Raw genomic sequence first — 18,432 nt, forward strand, 5'->3', positions numbered from 1 at the left:
AGGAAGGAAGGAAGGAAGGAAGGAAGGAAGGAAGGAAGGAAGGAAGGAAGGGAAAGGAAAGGAATCAGCCAAGTATTGATTTCTTTGACACTGGCATGAAATGAGGAAACGAGGATCACCCCCAAATTACCTCTTTCTGTTGTCGCTCCAGTTCTCTCATGCGTATGTCTCTCGCTTCTGCCCGAGCGGCCCGTTTTGCTGCCAGCCTTGCCTCTGCCTGAAAAGTAATAGAAAGATTCAGCTTCATTTACAAACAACACTGACCTCCACCAGCTTTGAGGTTAAGGGGCAGATGGGACACGACCATTCAAAGGGGGTGCGGGGGGAAGAGATACCCTATCAGCTGCCTCACTCCGCTCCCGTGCACTCGTGTCTCTGCTCTGCCCCATAGTCTCTCCTGCGATCTGGGCCTTTCTTTTTTTTTTTTTTTTTTTTAATTTTTTTTTCCAACATTCATTTATTTTTGGGACAGAGAGAGACAGAGCATGAACGGGGGAGGGGCAGAGAGAGAGGGAGACACAGAATCGGAAACAGGCTCCAGGCTCCGAGCCATCAGCCCAGAGCCCGACGCGGGGCTCGAACTCCCGGACCGCGAGATCGTGACCTGGCTGAAGTCGGACGCTTAACCGACTGCACCACCCAGGCGCCCCTGGGCCTTTCCTTTTAAGTGCTCGCTTTGATTCAAACATTTCCCACGACTCATTAAACGTCTTCTTACGTCTCTGCAAACTTGCTTTTTCCAGAATTTCTTTCCCTATCAATTCACTCCTACAAATTAGAAGCTTCAGAAGCAGTCTCTCTTTCATCTTGGGCATTGCCAATATCCAGGCTCCAAGCACTGCCAATCCTCTACCGCTGAGTTTCTCGCACCCCAACTCAGCCTTCCTTACGCTGTTTCTGACCGACTGGGGAGCTCTTCACATCTCCCTCCCTTTAAACTCGTACGTAAGTCACATGCCATCGAATTCACCACCTACAACTCTACAATTTGGTGGTTTTCAGCAGTACAGTCACAAGGTTGCACGATGATCATCACTACTATCTGATTCCAGGGTATTTTCCTCACCCCAAAAAGAAAGCCTATGCCCGTTATAGGCACCCCTCCATCCTCCTCCTCCCAGCTCCCAGAAACCACCAACCCTACTTTCTGTCTCTGTGGATTTGCCTATTTTGGACATTTCCTACCGGGGACATCATACAATGGGAGCTCATCTCTTGCTCGAACACTGCAACCACAATGCCTTCAAATCCACCTACCTGCCTCCAGCATCCACCCTATAATTCATCTTCTACCTGGTGACGGGACTGTCAATCTGCCTTTCAAAACACATTTCCGATCATGTCATTAAGCTGTACCAAATCCACCGCTGGCTCCCCCCCCTTATGGCTAAAACAAAATTCCCCAGGTTAGCACAAAGATAGGGGAGGGGAGGGCCCAGCACAGGTGTGATTCCTCTCAGTCAGATCTCCCCCTCACTTCCCAGTGTGTCCCATTGAGCCTCTCTTCACACACGGTCTACCTGGCGAGAGGGATCCCCTCTCCTCTTCGGCTAAAATGTGACCCGTTATGAAGCTTTTCCCCATTCCATCTACATACAAACGTCTCTACTGTGGCTCTACGACACTGTATTAAAATTACACACTTCTGTCACTCCCACAACTTCCACGTCTCAATCAACGTCTGCTAAATAAACAGAAGAATGTCAGGCCATGGACCAAAGCACCGAGGAAATGACACAGGGAGACAGCGTGACCTACCACATGAAACGTAAAAATCTTCTCAATGATGTCTATCTGGCAGTGGTTTCCCCTGTTCTTGGCCACATCCTACCTAAGTCTGATTCAGATCACCCCCTGATAACTACAGCAGTTTCTTCTTCCATGCCCAAGCCTCACACTAAGACTCGGCCAATATTTAAAAGATTATGGTGAGGAAGCAATTGTGCTCGGTGCTGAGAATGCAGGGTAAGATGTGACATCTCTGCCCCAAAGTCTTCAGTCCAGCTGAGGGACGCAGAAACACAACGCCCCAGGAAGCTGTGCAGGAAGAACAATTAGTTTTGCCCCGCAAGGTCACAGCAGGCTTCTAAGAAGAGGAGACAGCTGAACAGCTAACACTTATTCAACCACCTCAATTCTGGCACTTTCCCAGTCTGATTAACTGGCCTTTTGGTAACAAAAACCCTAAACTGCAATCTGCCAACCTCAAGCTTTAAACAATGACATGGCCAGGGCAATTAATCTTCTCACATGAATTTTTCATTGGCCTCTTATCTTTAAAAAAGCTATTCCTGCCTTCCTTACCCTTTTGACTAGATAGACACCACTTTCTTACTAGAGTTTGTATTTTATAGAAAAACACTTCAAGGCTAAGTTATGCTTCAGCAGATCGCAAATACATTTTTAAATTAACAAAGTATCACTTTTCTAGGGAAAATTTTCAAACCTCCTTTTTTTTTTTTTTTTTTTTTTTTATTTAAGAAAAGCCAGAGCAATGTGTTGGGATTGTCATTTCCACGTTATTAGCTTCGTATTTGTGGCCTTCCTTAGAAATTTCTCAATAATGCCCATTTCATCCAAGATCTATGGCCCATTCTGTACAATCTATACTAAAATGGCTCACTATCTTTCTTTCACCAAGTCTAAATTACAGATAATTGAAATCTGCTCTCTAATAAGGATTTCTTTTGCAATGAAAGGGCAGGGAACCTGGCTGCAGTGTAACAGAAAGAACACGGGCTTCACAGCCACAAAAATGCCCTTCCCTGTTCCTTATCCTCTCTCCAAACTCAGAGATGCCTCCCTTGGAGAGGGTACTGAAGAAGGTCACTAAACAGCAAGCTTAAAAAAAGTAAACAGGATTTAAAATTACTTTATCTTAGTATTTTTCTACACATTGCTAACAGATGCCTGAGGCAGTACTGATAGCAGGAACAGCAAGCAGCTACAGGAGATTCCAACCCAGCTGACAAAGCCTGCCCTGTGTGCGTGTACTGATCCAATGGAATAGACAAATTACAGGCACACATGGGACACTTCTAGGTAGTGACACGAGCATTTTCTCCTCTGAATCCTGCACGAAAGTTAGTACAGATTCGTCTTAACACACACTCAGAGATGGAAAATAAATGGGACATAACAACAAAGGATCACAAAAAATTAAGTTTAAAAAAAAGTTGGTAAAAAAAAAAAAGTTAAACACGGAATTACCATTTGATCAGATCATTCCGTACCTGGGTACATACACAAAAGAACTGAAATCAAAGAGTCAAACAGATATCTATATGCCAACGTTCAAATCAGCCTTATCCATAACAGCCAAAAAGTAGAAACAACCCAATGTCCATCAATGGATGAATAAACGAAATGTGTTATATCCATACAGGAGAATATGATTCAGCTTTTAAAAGGAAGACAACTTTGACATATGCTAAAACATAGATGAATCTTGAAAACGTTATGTTAAGTGAAATAAGCCAGATATGGAAGTACAAATGTTGTGTGATTCTAATTATTTGAAGTACCTAGAATAAAACTGAACAGTGGGGATAGAAAGTTGAACAGTGGTTCTAAGGGGCTGGAGGGAAGGGAGAAATGGAGAGTTTTTACTTAATGGGTACAGGGTTTCAGTATAAGATGATGAAAAAGTTCTGAAGATGGATAATAGTGATGGTCAGACAACAACGTAAATGTACTCAATGACACTGAACTATATACTTAATGATTAAAATGGTAAATTATGTTACATATATTTTACCAAAAAAAAAGTTAAAGTTAGCATAAGACATGAAATCAGAATTATTCAGGAGCCTAAATCATTTAAGTATTACAGGGTCTTTAAGCTGATATGACTCAAACTTTTTTTTTTTTTTTTTTTGAGAGAGAGAGAGAGAGATAGAGAGAGCACATTCAGGGAAGGGGCAGAAGGCGAGGGAGAGGGAGAGGGAGAGGGAGAGGGAGAGGGGGAGAGGGGGGGGGAGAGAGAGAGAGAGAGAGAGAGAGAGAGAGAGAGAATCCTAAACAGGCATATGGTCGAATGCAGGGCTTGATCCCACAGCCCTGGGATAATGACCTGAGCCGAAATCAAGAGTCAGACACTCAACCAACAAGCACCCAGAAGTGCCATGATTCAAACTTTTAAAATAAACAAGAAAATTTAGGAACTGGAAATATGGGTTCACAAGTTACCTGTGAAATCAAGCAGATCAATGGACTAGGTTTCTAAAAATTTTTCTGATCATTCTGCTTTCAAATATTAGACACAGTAAGGCTGATTAAAGGAAATATGCAATCACATAAGTATAGAAATTTATTCTTCTTAGGACAATGAAAATTATAGTACAAAAAGTAAAGCTGTATTTGGATAGATTTAAATCCCTTTCCTACTAAATTCTTGGGGCAAATGGAAAAAGAAAATGACAGCAGGAAAAATCATGGGACTCGATCACCCCTGGAACAAAACTGCTTTAGGTCGTGTTAATTTAGAAACATTCCAAATGTGTTAAGACATTCACTGTGCTACTCAACGTAATAATTAGAATCGTACAGTGACCGCTAAGAAAGAACTTGTAGGAAAAGCTGAGAACTAACCACTATGGTTTGAGTACCTTCTACATTAAGGACTCTCCCTTTACCATGAAGATTTTGTATTATCCTCTTTTGGAATTTAAGAAAGTAAAAATATTGTGTGGGTTTGCAAGCCAGGATGGTGGCATCATAGGAGGACCCTATGCTTATCTTCACTCTAGAACACAACTAGATACTACCAAATCATTCTGAATACCCATAAAATCGACCTGAGGGCTAACATAACAACTGCACAACTAGAGGGACAGAAGAGGCCACATCAAGGAAGTTGGAAATTTAGATTAAAACTTGGCAGAAGGAGGAGGAGGAGGAGGAGGAGGAGGAGGAGGAGGAGGAGGAGAAGGAGAAGGAGGAGAAAGAAAGAAAGAAAGAAAGAAAGAAAGAAAGAAAGAAAGAAAGAAGAAAGAAAGAAGATGAGATTCAATAAAAAGATACATAACTCCATTTTAAAATGGGCAAAGGGGGACACCTGGGTGGCTCAGTCGGTTAAGTGTCCAACTTCGGCTCAGGTCATGATCTCATGGTTGGTGGGTTCCAGCCCCGCGTCAGGCTCTGTGCTGACAGCTCGGAGCCTGAAGCCTGCTTCGGCTTCTGTGTCTCCTTCTCTCTCTGTCCCTCCCCAACTTGTGCTCTGTCTCTCTATGTCTCTCAGAAAATAAATAAATGTAAAAAAAAAAAAAAAAATGTTTAAATAAATAAAATGGGCAAAGGATTTGACTAGGTATGTCTGTAAAGAAGATACACAAATGGCCAATAAGCACGGGAAGAGATACTCAACATCATTAGCCATTAGGGAAATGCAAATCAAAACCACACTGAGATATTTCACACCCACTAGGATGTGTAAAATTAAAAATAAATAAATAACTAGTGTTGGCAAAGATGCAGAGAAATCAGCACCCTTAAACACTGGAAAGGTAAACGGCGCAGCCACTATTCAAAACAGCTTAGCAATTCCTCAAAATATCACCCATCTTCCACAGAGGCCTCATCTTCCCCCAGTGAAGAGGCTCTGTTCCCCTATCTTGCAATCTCTAGAAATGGAACCTTTGCCACACTTGTTCAAGACCAAAGGTCTCAGGGCCTCCCACTTCCTAACCAAATCTTCCTTTATAATATCCCTTGGTTCCCACCTTTGCTTTCCATTCCAAAAGACTCCCCCTCTCCCAAGCAGGCTCTTACCACTTTCAGCCAGAATACTTCATTTCCTAATTCTAACTTCACTTTCTCCATCCCCACTCTCCTCCCATCCTTGCTATTCCATAGTATACACTGTTCAAATAATCTGTCTGCAACACCAAGGAACAAGTGAGATAAAACATCCCCACATAAAATATGATTAGCCATAATATATTTTGTGGTATCCAATGCTCAAAATTATCCTTACACAAATTTGGATTCTGTTGCTCCTTTGGTAAAATAAATGCAGGAGAACAGGCTAAAATAAAACTACTGTGGCTCCCAGTGGCATTCCAGATAAGAAACTGAACTGAAACCAATCCTATCATAAATCTTCCATCTGTCCAGTGGGTTGACAAGTAAGGCAGGATCCATCCGATTCACTGCAGAGTGCTGTTTCCTTGGAATACAATTCACAAGTCAAATTTCATTTGGGACTATTTGGGGGTGGGGGGAGAGAGGGAGTTATGTTTACTTAAAAAAATAGCTTGAATCCATCATCCTAAGATTCAAAGGCAAGAAAATTAATTATAAGCTATATAACTTAATATAAATATAAATATACCCCTCCCGAGACACACACACACACACACACACACACACACACACACACACACACCCTCTCCATGCTATGATGTGAACCCCATCTTCCCCAGGGATCTTGCCTCAACCATGTGATCTCTCTTCTCTGTCTTCACTCTTATTGGCTTGTTCTTCTCATTAGGTAGGTTCAAACTCCCTCCCATCTTTCAAAAACAAATAATGAACAAACAATCCCATCCTGGTTCGATTCTGCCTTATCTTGTCTTTACAGCCAACTTTTCTCACACCTCCTCCTTGTTTCTCACTCTCTCCACATGACTGCATTCTGGCTTCTGCCCCAATCATTTTCCTGCAAGTCGGTCACTAATGACCTCTAACTACCAAGCCCGACAGGATTTTTCTACACTTCCCTCGCTTGTCAGTTCTGCACTTCCAACATCCCTCAGCACTCAATTCCTTCTTAAAACTCTCAGCTCGTGGCTTTCTGCAATACTAACCTCCCAGTGTTCCTCAGGACTCTCTGATCTCTCCTCCTCAGAACTTATCATGAGCTCATTTTTCTCTACGAGCTCCTTAAATTTTAATGCAACCAAAGCTTCCAGGCTTAACTCCCTCTTTTTACTCTAGGCTCCACAGCCCCCCACACCCCACCCCAGGTGACACTGGTGACCCGTAAATCTTCTGTCCACCTCAGACTTTTCTCCCACTGTCCTGATCCAACTGGCGATTAGCTACTCGGGCTGTCCCACTGGAACCTGAGACTCAACGTGTTACAAACTGAATCTGTAGCCCTTCCTTTCAGCTTGCCCCTCCTCCTTCTGTTCCGGTCACCCAAAACCCGAGGTGAAGAATCAACACAATGCCCCTCTTTCTTTTTTTACGCCCCCCCCCAACACATACATTAGGTCATTCAACCTCAACTAGGTAGCTCCCGTCAAGACTCTCTCTCTCTACTATTCCTTCCATCCAAACTGTCCTCCCCATTCCCACTATCCCTGCCGTTAACTCAGGCTCTTGGCGGCTCCAGCGAAGATGACTACAGCAGCTCCCCGGCTAGATTTCTGCCTCCTACCAGTCATTCTCCACATGGTAGCTAAACCCGTTATGCTACAAATCAAATCCGAAAAGGGTTTCACCCTTCAGTGGCTCCTCCACAGCTTGCAAAACCAAATCTAAACTCCGCAGCACACAAACCCCTTCACGATTGGTCCCTACGGTCTCTCTAGCATCTTCTCCTCTCATTCCCCAACCTCTCCCCAGCCATACTGAGTTATCAGCCTGGCAGCTTCCCATATGGTTCTACTTGTTTCACACCCGCACGCCTGTAGAGCACTTAGAAAACAATACAGAAAAACCCGTAAAACAATACTGTTCACGGAGCTATGTATTAGAACTTTTAGAACATAGACAGGAAGGGTAGCTTATGATTTTATTACAGTAGTTCCCTGTTGGGTGAGAGGGGTAGGGGAAGATAGGCCTCGGGAGTGAAACAAAGGACCCTAGACTTGGTTTATACTGTCTTCTTTCTCCCTTCTTTCTCATCTTTTTTTAATCTGAAACAATTATCACCAAACATTATACTATTATCAAAACCTTCCTGCATTTAATATTTTCAGAGTAGTGCATGAAAACACACACTTCAATGTCTTAAAAAAAGAGAGAAACCTCTAGCTTTAAAACTTTTGTCCTACTGTGCTCATGTAACACTTTTCAAGGGAGGCAAATTAAAACTTTGTAATTTGACAGAAATGCATTTAACCAAGCCAAGTGTGGAGCTGCCCGCCTGCATGTGTATCCATTAGATAAAACCCATGTAACTGGCATAAGAAGAAAAGACAAAATACGATCTGGATCTTTACAGACTACGCTTTAATTTCAAGAAACCTGAAATACAAAATTCTAGAAAGTGAAACATTCAAGGAAAATGACTAATTCAGGTAGCTAAGACTCAGAGTTTACTGTGTTTAATTTTGTTTATTTTTCCATGACACTCATGCCAAAAGAACCGTGAAAGACAAATTGAGACATAATATTTATTGTGTTGCTATGGTTTCCAGACTAACAAATAAAAATCATTACTCGATTTCTTAGCAACTTCCCTTTAGTAGAAAGTCTCAGGTACCATTTTTTCTTAATTAAATCTTACAACGTAATTATGGTTAACTACTTTCTATAAAGTTTTTGGTAGTTGAAGACCAACTGTATAAATTTTTCTGAGCACAGCTACATGTATTAGACAAAATCTAGGGATTTTTAAGCCATTTTCTTCTGATGTCGAACGACTATATACTCCTTTTATTGAGACCTTTTGATGGCAAAATATTCTTTTGTAATGAGAGAGGAAATTTAAGATTACAGACTTTACTACTGAGGTCTGAATATAACCTAACAGAGAGATCACTCAGGAGAACTGAAACTTTGGATCTGCAGTGACACATCTAACCAAAGGGAAATTACGAATCACAGTAGAAATACTTTGGGAGAAAAAGAAAGGGTGTTGCCAGTAACGTCTTCATATTTAGGTTACTGATACTGTGCTGTTTGAACTTTTTTCTCCAAATTCCTGTAAGTCACAGGAATGGTAAAGATTATGACAATGAATGCTATACCAAATATATTTCAATCACACTGACACAAAACTAAATCTTGTTAATTTTGGTTAGAAGAACAAATCAAGAACAGGGAGATACTCAGAGTGACGCTGGCCATTACAGAGCCAGAACTCTGACTCAGTTCCAGGGGTAAATGGGAAAAAAAAAGGAGAGAGTTCTGAACTCAATGGACGCTGGTTGCATTCATGTATTAATGCCACTGGAAGGAATTCTAAATGACTAAAAACAACTTAGATTTGCTCTTTCAAAGGATTTGTCTAATAAAAACAGTAAGTACAGGGGGAGAATTTTTTTTAACTGAGTAGAAATAAAAATATAGTCACTCTCCAAAACTCTGAAAAATTAACTCACATTTCACAACCTTTTATAAATTTCTGAAGACCACTGTTGAGAACACTCGAAAGTACTTAAAAAATTTTTTTCTAATGTTCATTCATTTTTGAGAGAGACACAGAGTGTGAGCGGGGGAGCAGAGAGAGAGGGAGACACAGAATCTGAAGCAGGCTCCAGGCTCTGAGCTGTCAGCACAGAGCCCAACACGGGGCTTGAACCCACAGGCCGCGAGATCATGACCTGAGCCAAAATTGGGTGCTTAACCAACTGAGCCACCCAGGTGCCCCAAAAATATTTTAAACAAGAATAACTCTGCTTCCTATGAAGTCAGCTTTTCAGACAAATCGGATTTGCACAGAACAATGTGAACCAAACACAAAAGGATGATCAAAAAAGTGTCAGAATTAAGACTTGAGACTTGACCTTGAAATCCTTGGAGTGCTTTAGGACTCAACCTGAGGAATGATTACTTTCAACTCTATACTTCCTCCCTAGACAATCTCACCAATACTCACAATTTCAATTACGTTCTACATGCTCATAAGTCTCAATTTTTATCTACAGCCCAGACGTCTCCTTGGAACTCTTGATCCATATCCACAAACTGCCTCTTCATCATCTCCACTTAGATGCCTCCCGGACACCTTAAATACAATACACATAAATCCGTGATCCTCCCTCTCCAAGCCTCCTCCCCACTTGAATGTTCCCTACCACCACCCAGATGATGCACAATCCAAACCTTTCCCTCTCTGCTACCCAAACACAGCCACTCACCAAGCATCGACTACTTACTTCTCCGTCCCAACCACCTCTCAACATGCCCAGCGTCATACCTCTGGGCCAGGCCCCCACTGCCTCTGAAAGTCTCACGACTCATCTCCCCACATCCACTAATGTCCTTTTTGATATAATCTCCAACCTGCACTAAAGTCATCCTTTCAAGGCACACATCTGATCACGTCATGCCCCTACACAAAACCTTTCAATGGTTTTCCACTGTTCTTAGGACACAGACCCAAATCCTAAATACAGTCTAAAAGAACCTGCCTCAGGGTTCTCAGCCTTGGCCCTACTGACATTTGGGCCAGATAATTCTTTGCTGTGAACGGTATCCTGTGCACAGCAAGATGTTTAGGGGCAACTCTGGTCTCTAGCCACAAGCTCTGGTAGCACACCCCTCCTCCTGTTATCTCCAAAATACCTCCACACATTGCCAAATGTCCTCTGGGAGACAAAATCACCCTTGGTTGAGAACCACTGGCTTATAGGATCTGGCTCCTGCCTACCTCTCTGACTCCTCTCCTCCTTGCTGTGCATGTTGGTGTTAGTGATCTCACGGAAGGCATAATACTTTCAGGGTGTAGGAGCCCCCATGCAAATTTCAGTCCTACCCTTTCTAGCTATGTGACCTTGAGCAAGTTACTCACTTCTCCACACCTTGCATTCACCATGGATAAAATGAGAATAGCAGACCACCTCACGGCATCGTCATGAGGACTAAATCCTTTTAAAGAACTTAGGACAGTGACTCGTACATAATACAAGCTCAGGAATCAGTAAATATTAGCTGCTGTTATTATTCTAAGAATTCTCCATACTCTTTTAGTCTCAAAAGCTTGTCACACATTCTTCCCTCTGACTGGAAAGCTCTTACTTACATCTGGCAACTCTCTTTCCCCTCAATAATTCCACTCATTCTTCAGAACTCAGTTGAAAGGGCACTTCCTCAGGGAAGCCTTCCCAAAGCCCCCAAACATGTCAAGCCCCACTGCCACACACTCTTTAATAAAAGCATTTACTTTTTATTCAAAGCACTTAACACAGTTGCAAACAGATTACCGTATTTCCTTGATTCTAAGAATGCCGCTGATCAGCACTGACAATCACAACTTGCTAAACAAAAAAAGAAATTACCGTGTAAAATGTAGATACTAATTTTTAAGAAAAAAAAGGAACTGAAAGTTGAGCTAGTCCATTATGTAGTTTCCCCTGTAGAATCTAAGCACCATGAGGGCAACGACTGTGTTAGACGTGTCTACCCCACATCCCTCATACCTGACACATGTGCTTGCAGAGAACAGATGTGCATACTGAATGGATGACATTCAACATCTGTGCAGTTTTTTTCAACTCTATTCTTAAATGAAAGATGGTATTAACACCCATAAATATGGTGATTATGGTAATTCACAATACTTGCATCTTCAAAAGCTGCTATCCTTGTCAAAAGTTTTTCATCCTTAATTTATCCTAAAAATGAGTACGTTACTCAAGTAAAATAGTGAGGTAACCACAGGACCATTAGCTCTACCAACCTATTATAGTTAGCATTCCACAAAACAATAACACCAGATGAGGAAGGGTGCCTGGGAGGCTCAGTTGGTTAAGCATCTGACTTCAGCTCAGGTCATGATCTCATGGTGTGTGAGCCCTGCCTGCATCAGGCTCTGTGCTGACAGCATGGAGCCTGCCTGGGATTCTCTCTCTCTCTGCCCCTCCCCCACTCATATTCCATCCCCCCCATAAATAAATAAATAAATAAATAAATAAACAAACACATAAATAAATAAATAAATAAATAAACGAACAAACTTTAAAAATAGAAAACAGGGGCACCTGGGTGGCTCAGTTGGTTAAGCATTGGACTTCCACTCAGGTCATGATCTCATAGTCCGTGAGTTCGAGCCCCACATCGGTCTCTGTGCTGACAGCTCAGAGCCTAGAACCTGATTCAGATTCTGTGTCTCCCTCTCTCTCTCTCTCTCTCTCTCTCAAAAAAAAAAAAAAAAAAAAAAGCAAGCAAAAGCATTAAAAAAAATTTTTTAATACAAAACAATAACACTGGACAGTATCTTTTAAACTATAAGCACAATTCTTCCCTTTATATCCTTCCATTCAGGCTGGTAATCCATAATCAAAACCCACAAGCTTCTGATTCTCACACTAGATGCCTGGATGACTATTACTTCTGTAGGCAGCAAAATGCAATCCAACCACTGACCATCAACAGATAAATGGATAAACAAAATGTAATATATCAAACAGTGGAAAATTATTCAGCCATAACAAAGGAGTGAAGTAATTTAAAGGAGGGGGAAGGAATGAAGTTCTGACACGTTACAACATGGATGAATCTTGAAATCCTTACGCTAAGTGAAAAAAAGGCAAATACAAAAGGATAAATACTATATAATTCTACTTATATGAAATATCCAGAATTAAGCAAACTCCTAGAGACCTAAAATAGATTAAAGGTTACCAGGGGCTGGAAGAAGGGGAATGAGGAGTTCTTATTTAATGGCTACAGAATTAACATCTGGGGTGATGAAAAGGTTTTGGAAATAGACAGTGGTGATGGCTACACAACATTGTAAATGCAATGAATGCCACTGAATTGTAGTCTTAAAATGGTTAAAATGGCAAATTTTGTTATATATATTATAATCACAACTTTTAAAAGATAATGTTGTAAAATACCAAAAACCATTTCAAAACCATACCAAAAACATTTCAAATGGGTGAATTATATCTTAATAAAGCTATTTTTAAAAAATGAAATCTGAAAGCTCTAGCAGCCACAAATGTTGAAAAGAAATAAAACCTTCCTTCGTTATCACAAGTAGGTATATGCTCCAAACACATCCACACGTACATCTGCTCAACAAGTCTCTGAACACTCCATTTGCTAGACTCCAACTCCAGCTCCTATAAAATCAATTTCTATGCTCGTCACTGATCTTTTAGATTTAAGAGAACTGTCCATTAAGAGCATGAATCTTTTTGGGTCCTGGATCTCAAGGGAAATCACAGAATTTTAGAGCTGGAAGGACTCTCAGATCATAAGGTCCGAAATTAAGCAATGTTCTGATAACTTCCATTTGGAGAGATGTGCATGAAACATGTTTTCTTCGTATTTTCAGCTCCAAAACAAGGAGATTAGTAATATTCCAGGCTTCTTGATACCTTAAAAAGACTGTATGCTATCCCTTCAAAGGCTTAACTTCTTTTGGGAACACTCACCATAACATTCACCAAACTTACTGCAAGTAAGGCGGCATAAGCAGCTTTTGCCCAACCCTCATCTTTTTCCTTTGGAGAGCCAGCAGCCTCAGGCTTCCCAATTTGGTACACTCTGTGCTGTTAGGTAATTTTCGCTTAAAGTCCATGCTTCAACTGCATTTCCCCCAAACCTCTGGAACAATCAAAGCCAAACAAGCAAGAAAGGAAAGAATCCGCATTGGTCTTCTGACGCCCTAGAGGACTTGCTGGTGACCCCTTCTGACTCCGCTCCTCTGAGCTCTTCTGAGAGCTGTGACAGACCAACACCACCCCCCCCCCCCGCCCCCGCCCCCAGCCGCAGAGCAGTCACATGCCTACTACACGGTGGGACTTCTAAATCCATCCACATTCCTGCCTTCCCAGAGCAATCTTCAAACTTCTAAATGTCCTTCTTAGAATGTACACAGGTCTTACAAAACAAAGACTTCGACCCCTGTAGATGGGTGGTGATAATGGTTACACAACAATGTGAATGTACTTAAAGCCACAGAATCCTACATTTTAAAAATGGTTAAGATGCCAGGTTTTGTGTGTGTTTTACCACAATGTACTCAGTTCCGTATTTAGCAGGCAAACTATCCAGTCTGCAGAATGTATTTATGCCTTTTGTTTCTTTTCCTCCTCATTCTCCCCAGTTCCCTGACTTGGGACCAACGGAGGAGCAAAGAAACCTGAGCAAATAGTAAGCAGGAGGAAAAAGAGATTATTTTTCTGTATTTATGGCATTCCCTGTCTACTGCAAAAAGCAATTTGAAGTGAGAAAAGAAAAATTAAACACTTAAAATTTAACTATAAAAAAAAGGATTAAGCTATTGTCCTCTTTAAAAATGATAAGGGTGGGGCGCCTGGGTGGCGCAGTTGGTTAAGCGTCCGAGATCTCGCGGTCCGTGAGTTCGAGCCCTGCGTCAGGTTCTGGGCTGATGGCTCGGAGCCTGGAGCCTGTTTCCGATTCTGTGTCTCCCTCTCTCTCTGCCCCTCCCCCGTTCATGCTCTGTCTCTCTCTGTCGCAAAAATAAATAAAAAACGTTGAAAAAAAATTTTTTAAATAAAAGTGATAAGGGTTCTGTTCATTTTTGTTTCTTCCTAACTTCAGGCATGGTGTGTGTGTGTGTGTGTGTGTGTGTGTGTGAGTGAAAGGAGAAAATAAGGATTAAGGACTATCTGCGAGTGTCAACCAAGCAATGTATGAATGGACAATTAAGAATTGGCTATGAAAACTGTAAAGGAAAGAAAAATAACCACAAGGAATATATGAAAGAATTGTTAAAACTGCCAAACTTCTAAAGTTTTCAAACCACTACATCACACATTGGGCACCCATGCAAATAAAAGTCGTCAATTTAGTAAAAACTGTCCCTTTCACGTTGAAGGCTAAGATCAGCTTTTTGACCAGATTATTGGAGATGGTATATTCATATTGAGAGCTCTGAAAACAGAAACATAAACTAGAAATACTGGCCTTTTAAACCCTTTTATAGTACTAACTTTTATTATTATACTATAACTTATCATTTAATAATCAGATTAAATTTGTTATTGCATAGCAAAATAATAATATACAGGGAGGAAAACAATCTGGAAGTATAAAAAACTGACCATCCAAGTGTATTTTGGTTCATGGTCCCCAAACCTGACTGGCCATCAAAATCCTCTGGGAGGAAGTGTGTGTGTAGGTGTTTGTGCATACCCATACGTGCACACACACTTAAACACAGGTTTCTGAGCTCAACCCCCACAGATTCAGATTCGCAAGCACAGGTAAGGCCTGGGAATCTGAACGCTGAAAAATCTCCCTGAGTCTGGCAATCAAAAATGTTTTAGAACACCTATCTTACTACATTTTTTTTTTTTACAAAAAAAAAGACTCTTTTACCTGTATTCTCACTTTCAATTATGACATTAATAAGCAACAAAAAGCCACTGCAAGCCTAACACTATGCTAAAGGTTTACATGCTTTATTTTCTTTAATTGCCACAACAGCCTTATAATACAGGAAGACAATACTGTTCCCATTTTACAGATGAGGGAACTGAAATCCACAGTAGCTACTTAACAAAATTACTCAACCAGCAACTAGCAGGGCCAGAATTAAAAGCCACACTTACAACTCTCCAAAGCCTGCCTATTCTGGAAGAGTATGGTACAGCAGAATGAACAATGGCTTTACAGAGCTGAATTTGAGCCCCAGGTCTCATACCTTTTAGACATTCATCTCAGCTTCGTCCGTTTCCTTGTCTGTAAATAAGGCTAATAACAATACCTATCCTACCTAACACACAAAGTTATTATGAGAATCAAGATGTGCAAGTACTTTCAAAATCATGAAAAGTTACAGAAAACAAACTGGGGGAGTTGGAGAATATTGAGTAACAGTATAGCATAGCGAGTGTTTGAATGCTCAGACCTTGGAGCCAGACTTCATGTGTTTGAACCCAAGCTCTGCTATTTCCTGCCTATGTGACCTGAGGAAAAATATTTAACTCTTCTGTGAGATGGTTTCTTTATCTGTTAAGATGGAGATAAAAATAAAACCAATCTCAGAATTTTGTGAAGATTAAATGAATTAATGCAGTTTGAATGCTTACAATAGTATTTGTCACATAGTAAGTATGCAAGTGTTAAATGTTTAAAGGCACCCACTTTTGCAAATGAAGTGTCACATCCAAAAAAAAAAAAAGAGTTGAAACATTTAGTAAAATACAGACAAGCCTAGAAGGTGCTCACATTTGCTTTCCTTATAGAAATCTGGATAAATCTCTCCAATTTGGGAGGTAAACATTTTGAGTAGTTTCAGTTTTCAACTAAAACTATGTGGCTCCCAAAATGCCTCATTTTTGCAAATACTTAACATCGCTATAACTCCTTTTCATTCCATTTTCAAGTATCTTTTACCCTTTTATCTGAAAATAGCTCACTTGATTTTTTTGAGAGAGAAAAGAGAGGGGGCGCAAGTGAATGAGGGGCAGAAAAGAGAGAGGGAGAGAGACAGAGAGAGAGACAGAGAAGCAGGGCTCACCCAGTTTGGGAATCAGGCTCACCCGATGTGGGGCTTGAACTCACAAACTGTGAGATCATGACCTGAACCGAAGTCAGATGCTTAATGACTGAGCAACCCAGGCGCCCCTCACTTGAGGTTTTTTAAATATCACAATTTTGTCAACCGTTTTTAGATCACTTTTGTCTTTGCCTCAAACATCGTTCTACAGAATTTGACTTCTAATTCAAAAGCTAACTGAGTAGCTGACCAGAGGAAAAAGTTAACAAAGAGCTGGATCAAAAAGAGACCGTATAATATGTCAAAAGGAAACAGCACTAGCCCTAAATGAGCTATTTACTAAGAATAACAAAGAGGAAGTGGTGAGGGCCTAATCCTCACAAAAAGAATATAATTTAATAACGCTCTACCCAATTCTCGTGCCAGATTAGTTTACCGTCAGGTCTGCAGCTGCAGACAGAGTCAGAGTCTGAAACAAAGTTGGCACCTCACTAAGAAATCACAGCTGGGAGTTATCTTAAATTTCCAACATGCAACAGGAAATGCTGCCAGTGATTCAAAGGTGACAGCCCTTTCCATTTGTTTCTTTCTCCTAAGTTGTCAACAAACCAAAACAAAAATGCTGCAGAAGCTCTGGTACTAGCTAAAAGTTAAACATAGAAATTCCAACGCAGTATTTCAAAACCCGGCTAAAGCAACTGAATCTGAGCAGACACCAAACAAGGATTGTTTCCGCCAACATTTATACGGTGCCTCCTGGAATATGTTAACGGTACAGCCCATGAGCGTTTCTATGATACAGCTGTCAGATTTGCCACATTCCAATTACGTTAAGTTTCAATACTGAAGGTTAATTACAAATTTCAAAACATTCCAACAGGTACCTCAAAGTAATCCGCAACAAATAAAAGGAAAAACTAATTTCAGGTAAGAGGCACAGCCAAATAAAGAGACGGTAACTGTATTTCACTCCAACACATCATTTCGAGGCCACATATAACATCTCACAGTAAGCATTCTGAAATTAGCTCAGTTAACGAGAAAGTCTACGGAGGTCTACCCCCCACCCCCCGGCTTTTGCAAAGACTCAGTGTTGGGAGGGGGTTTTCCAGACACACCTCTCTGGCAATGTTACTCAAAGCTTCATCTTCTGCAGAAAATCGGTCTTTTACAGGCGTCCTTTTCCTTCCAGAACCAGGCGTCCCCATGTTGTCTTCTTAACAGGTCCTTAACTGTGAAACGTGATTTCACTGTTTTCAGCCCTGAAATAAACAGACACAGAATAACTTAGGATGTTTCTCTTTGTATCACTTTAAAGCTCCTTTATACATTTGCTTTTAGAAATGTGAAGTTATGTTTCTGTATTTAATTTACATGTAAATTAGTCACCAAATACTTTTTCCCACTATCAAATTATGCCAATACATTTTAGAATACTTAAATTTATACTTTTTTACCATACTACTCACGGCAACCTACTAGAATGTGTGGTAATATTAGCCTCAGAAAACTGCGGTCAGTAGTAATTCTTATCAGTATACGGTATACTTACCAGTATAAAATTAATACAGGTATTTCTGAAACTTATTCCCATTCCAGAGCAAAAAAAAAAAAAAAAATTTTTCAGAAAAGTCATTCAGTCTAAAGCTCTGAAAGAACATATCAAGAAATTTTAGTATAGAACTTTAAACTTACAAAGGTAAGTTGGCTGTTTAATGTAATTTAAGAAACAATTCCAATTAAACTATTACCACGTAAAAGAACAAATGAAGGCTTATTATTCTGCAATTAACAATAACTAACACTGTCCACACAACAAATATCTGAGTGCCTGTCACTGCCAGGTACTGTGGAAAGTGCCAAAGATACAGTGACAAATTAAACTGACTCAGGCCAATGATTAAGAATGTATCTGTGGATCTATTATTATTGTGGTTATTATGAAAGAGACCTATTTTTACAAAAGAGAGAAGAAAAATTCATCTGCCAGGATTAAATAATAAGGATAATAAAGATCATCTAACCTTCCAAACACGTGGTATTTGAAATTAAAGATTCCCATGAGAAAAAGCATCCCCATTTGCATGACCTCCCTCTCTCCTATACACATTCCTGAGAAG

General features: G+C 40.6%; 1 protein-coding gene across 22 annotated transcripts in view; it reads right to left on the bottom strand.

Moving 5' to 3' along the window:
• The window catches only part of LRRFIP2 (LRR binding FLII interacting protein 2), a 105,714-nt gene that overhangs the window by 67,809 nt on the left and 19,473 nt on the right, over positions 1-18,432 (bottom strand). For all 22 annotated transcript variants that reach the window (XM_040479741.1, XM_040479747.1, XM_040479739.1 and 19 more), the window contains 2 exons: positions 17,431-17,574; positions 131-217 (listed from right to left, as the gene is read on the bottom strand). In XM_040479741.1, the coding sequence (XP_040335675.1) occupies positions 131-217; positions 17,431-17,520 (177 nt within the window). In that variant the 5' untranslated portion in view covers positions 17,521-17,574. The remainder of the gene's footprint in view (positions 1-130; positions 218-17,430; positions 17,575-18,432) is intronic.

The sequence above is a fragment of the Herpailurus yagouaroundi genome, unplaced genomic scaffold, assembly GCF_014898765.1.
Source record: "Herpailurus yagouaroundi ecotype Mexico unplaced genomic scaffold, PumYag 159, whole genome shotgun sequence".
Lineage (NCBI taxonomy): Eukaryota > Metazoa > Chordata > Mammalia > Carnivora > Felidae > Herpailurus > Herpailurus yagouaroundi.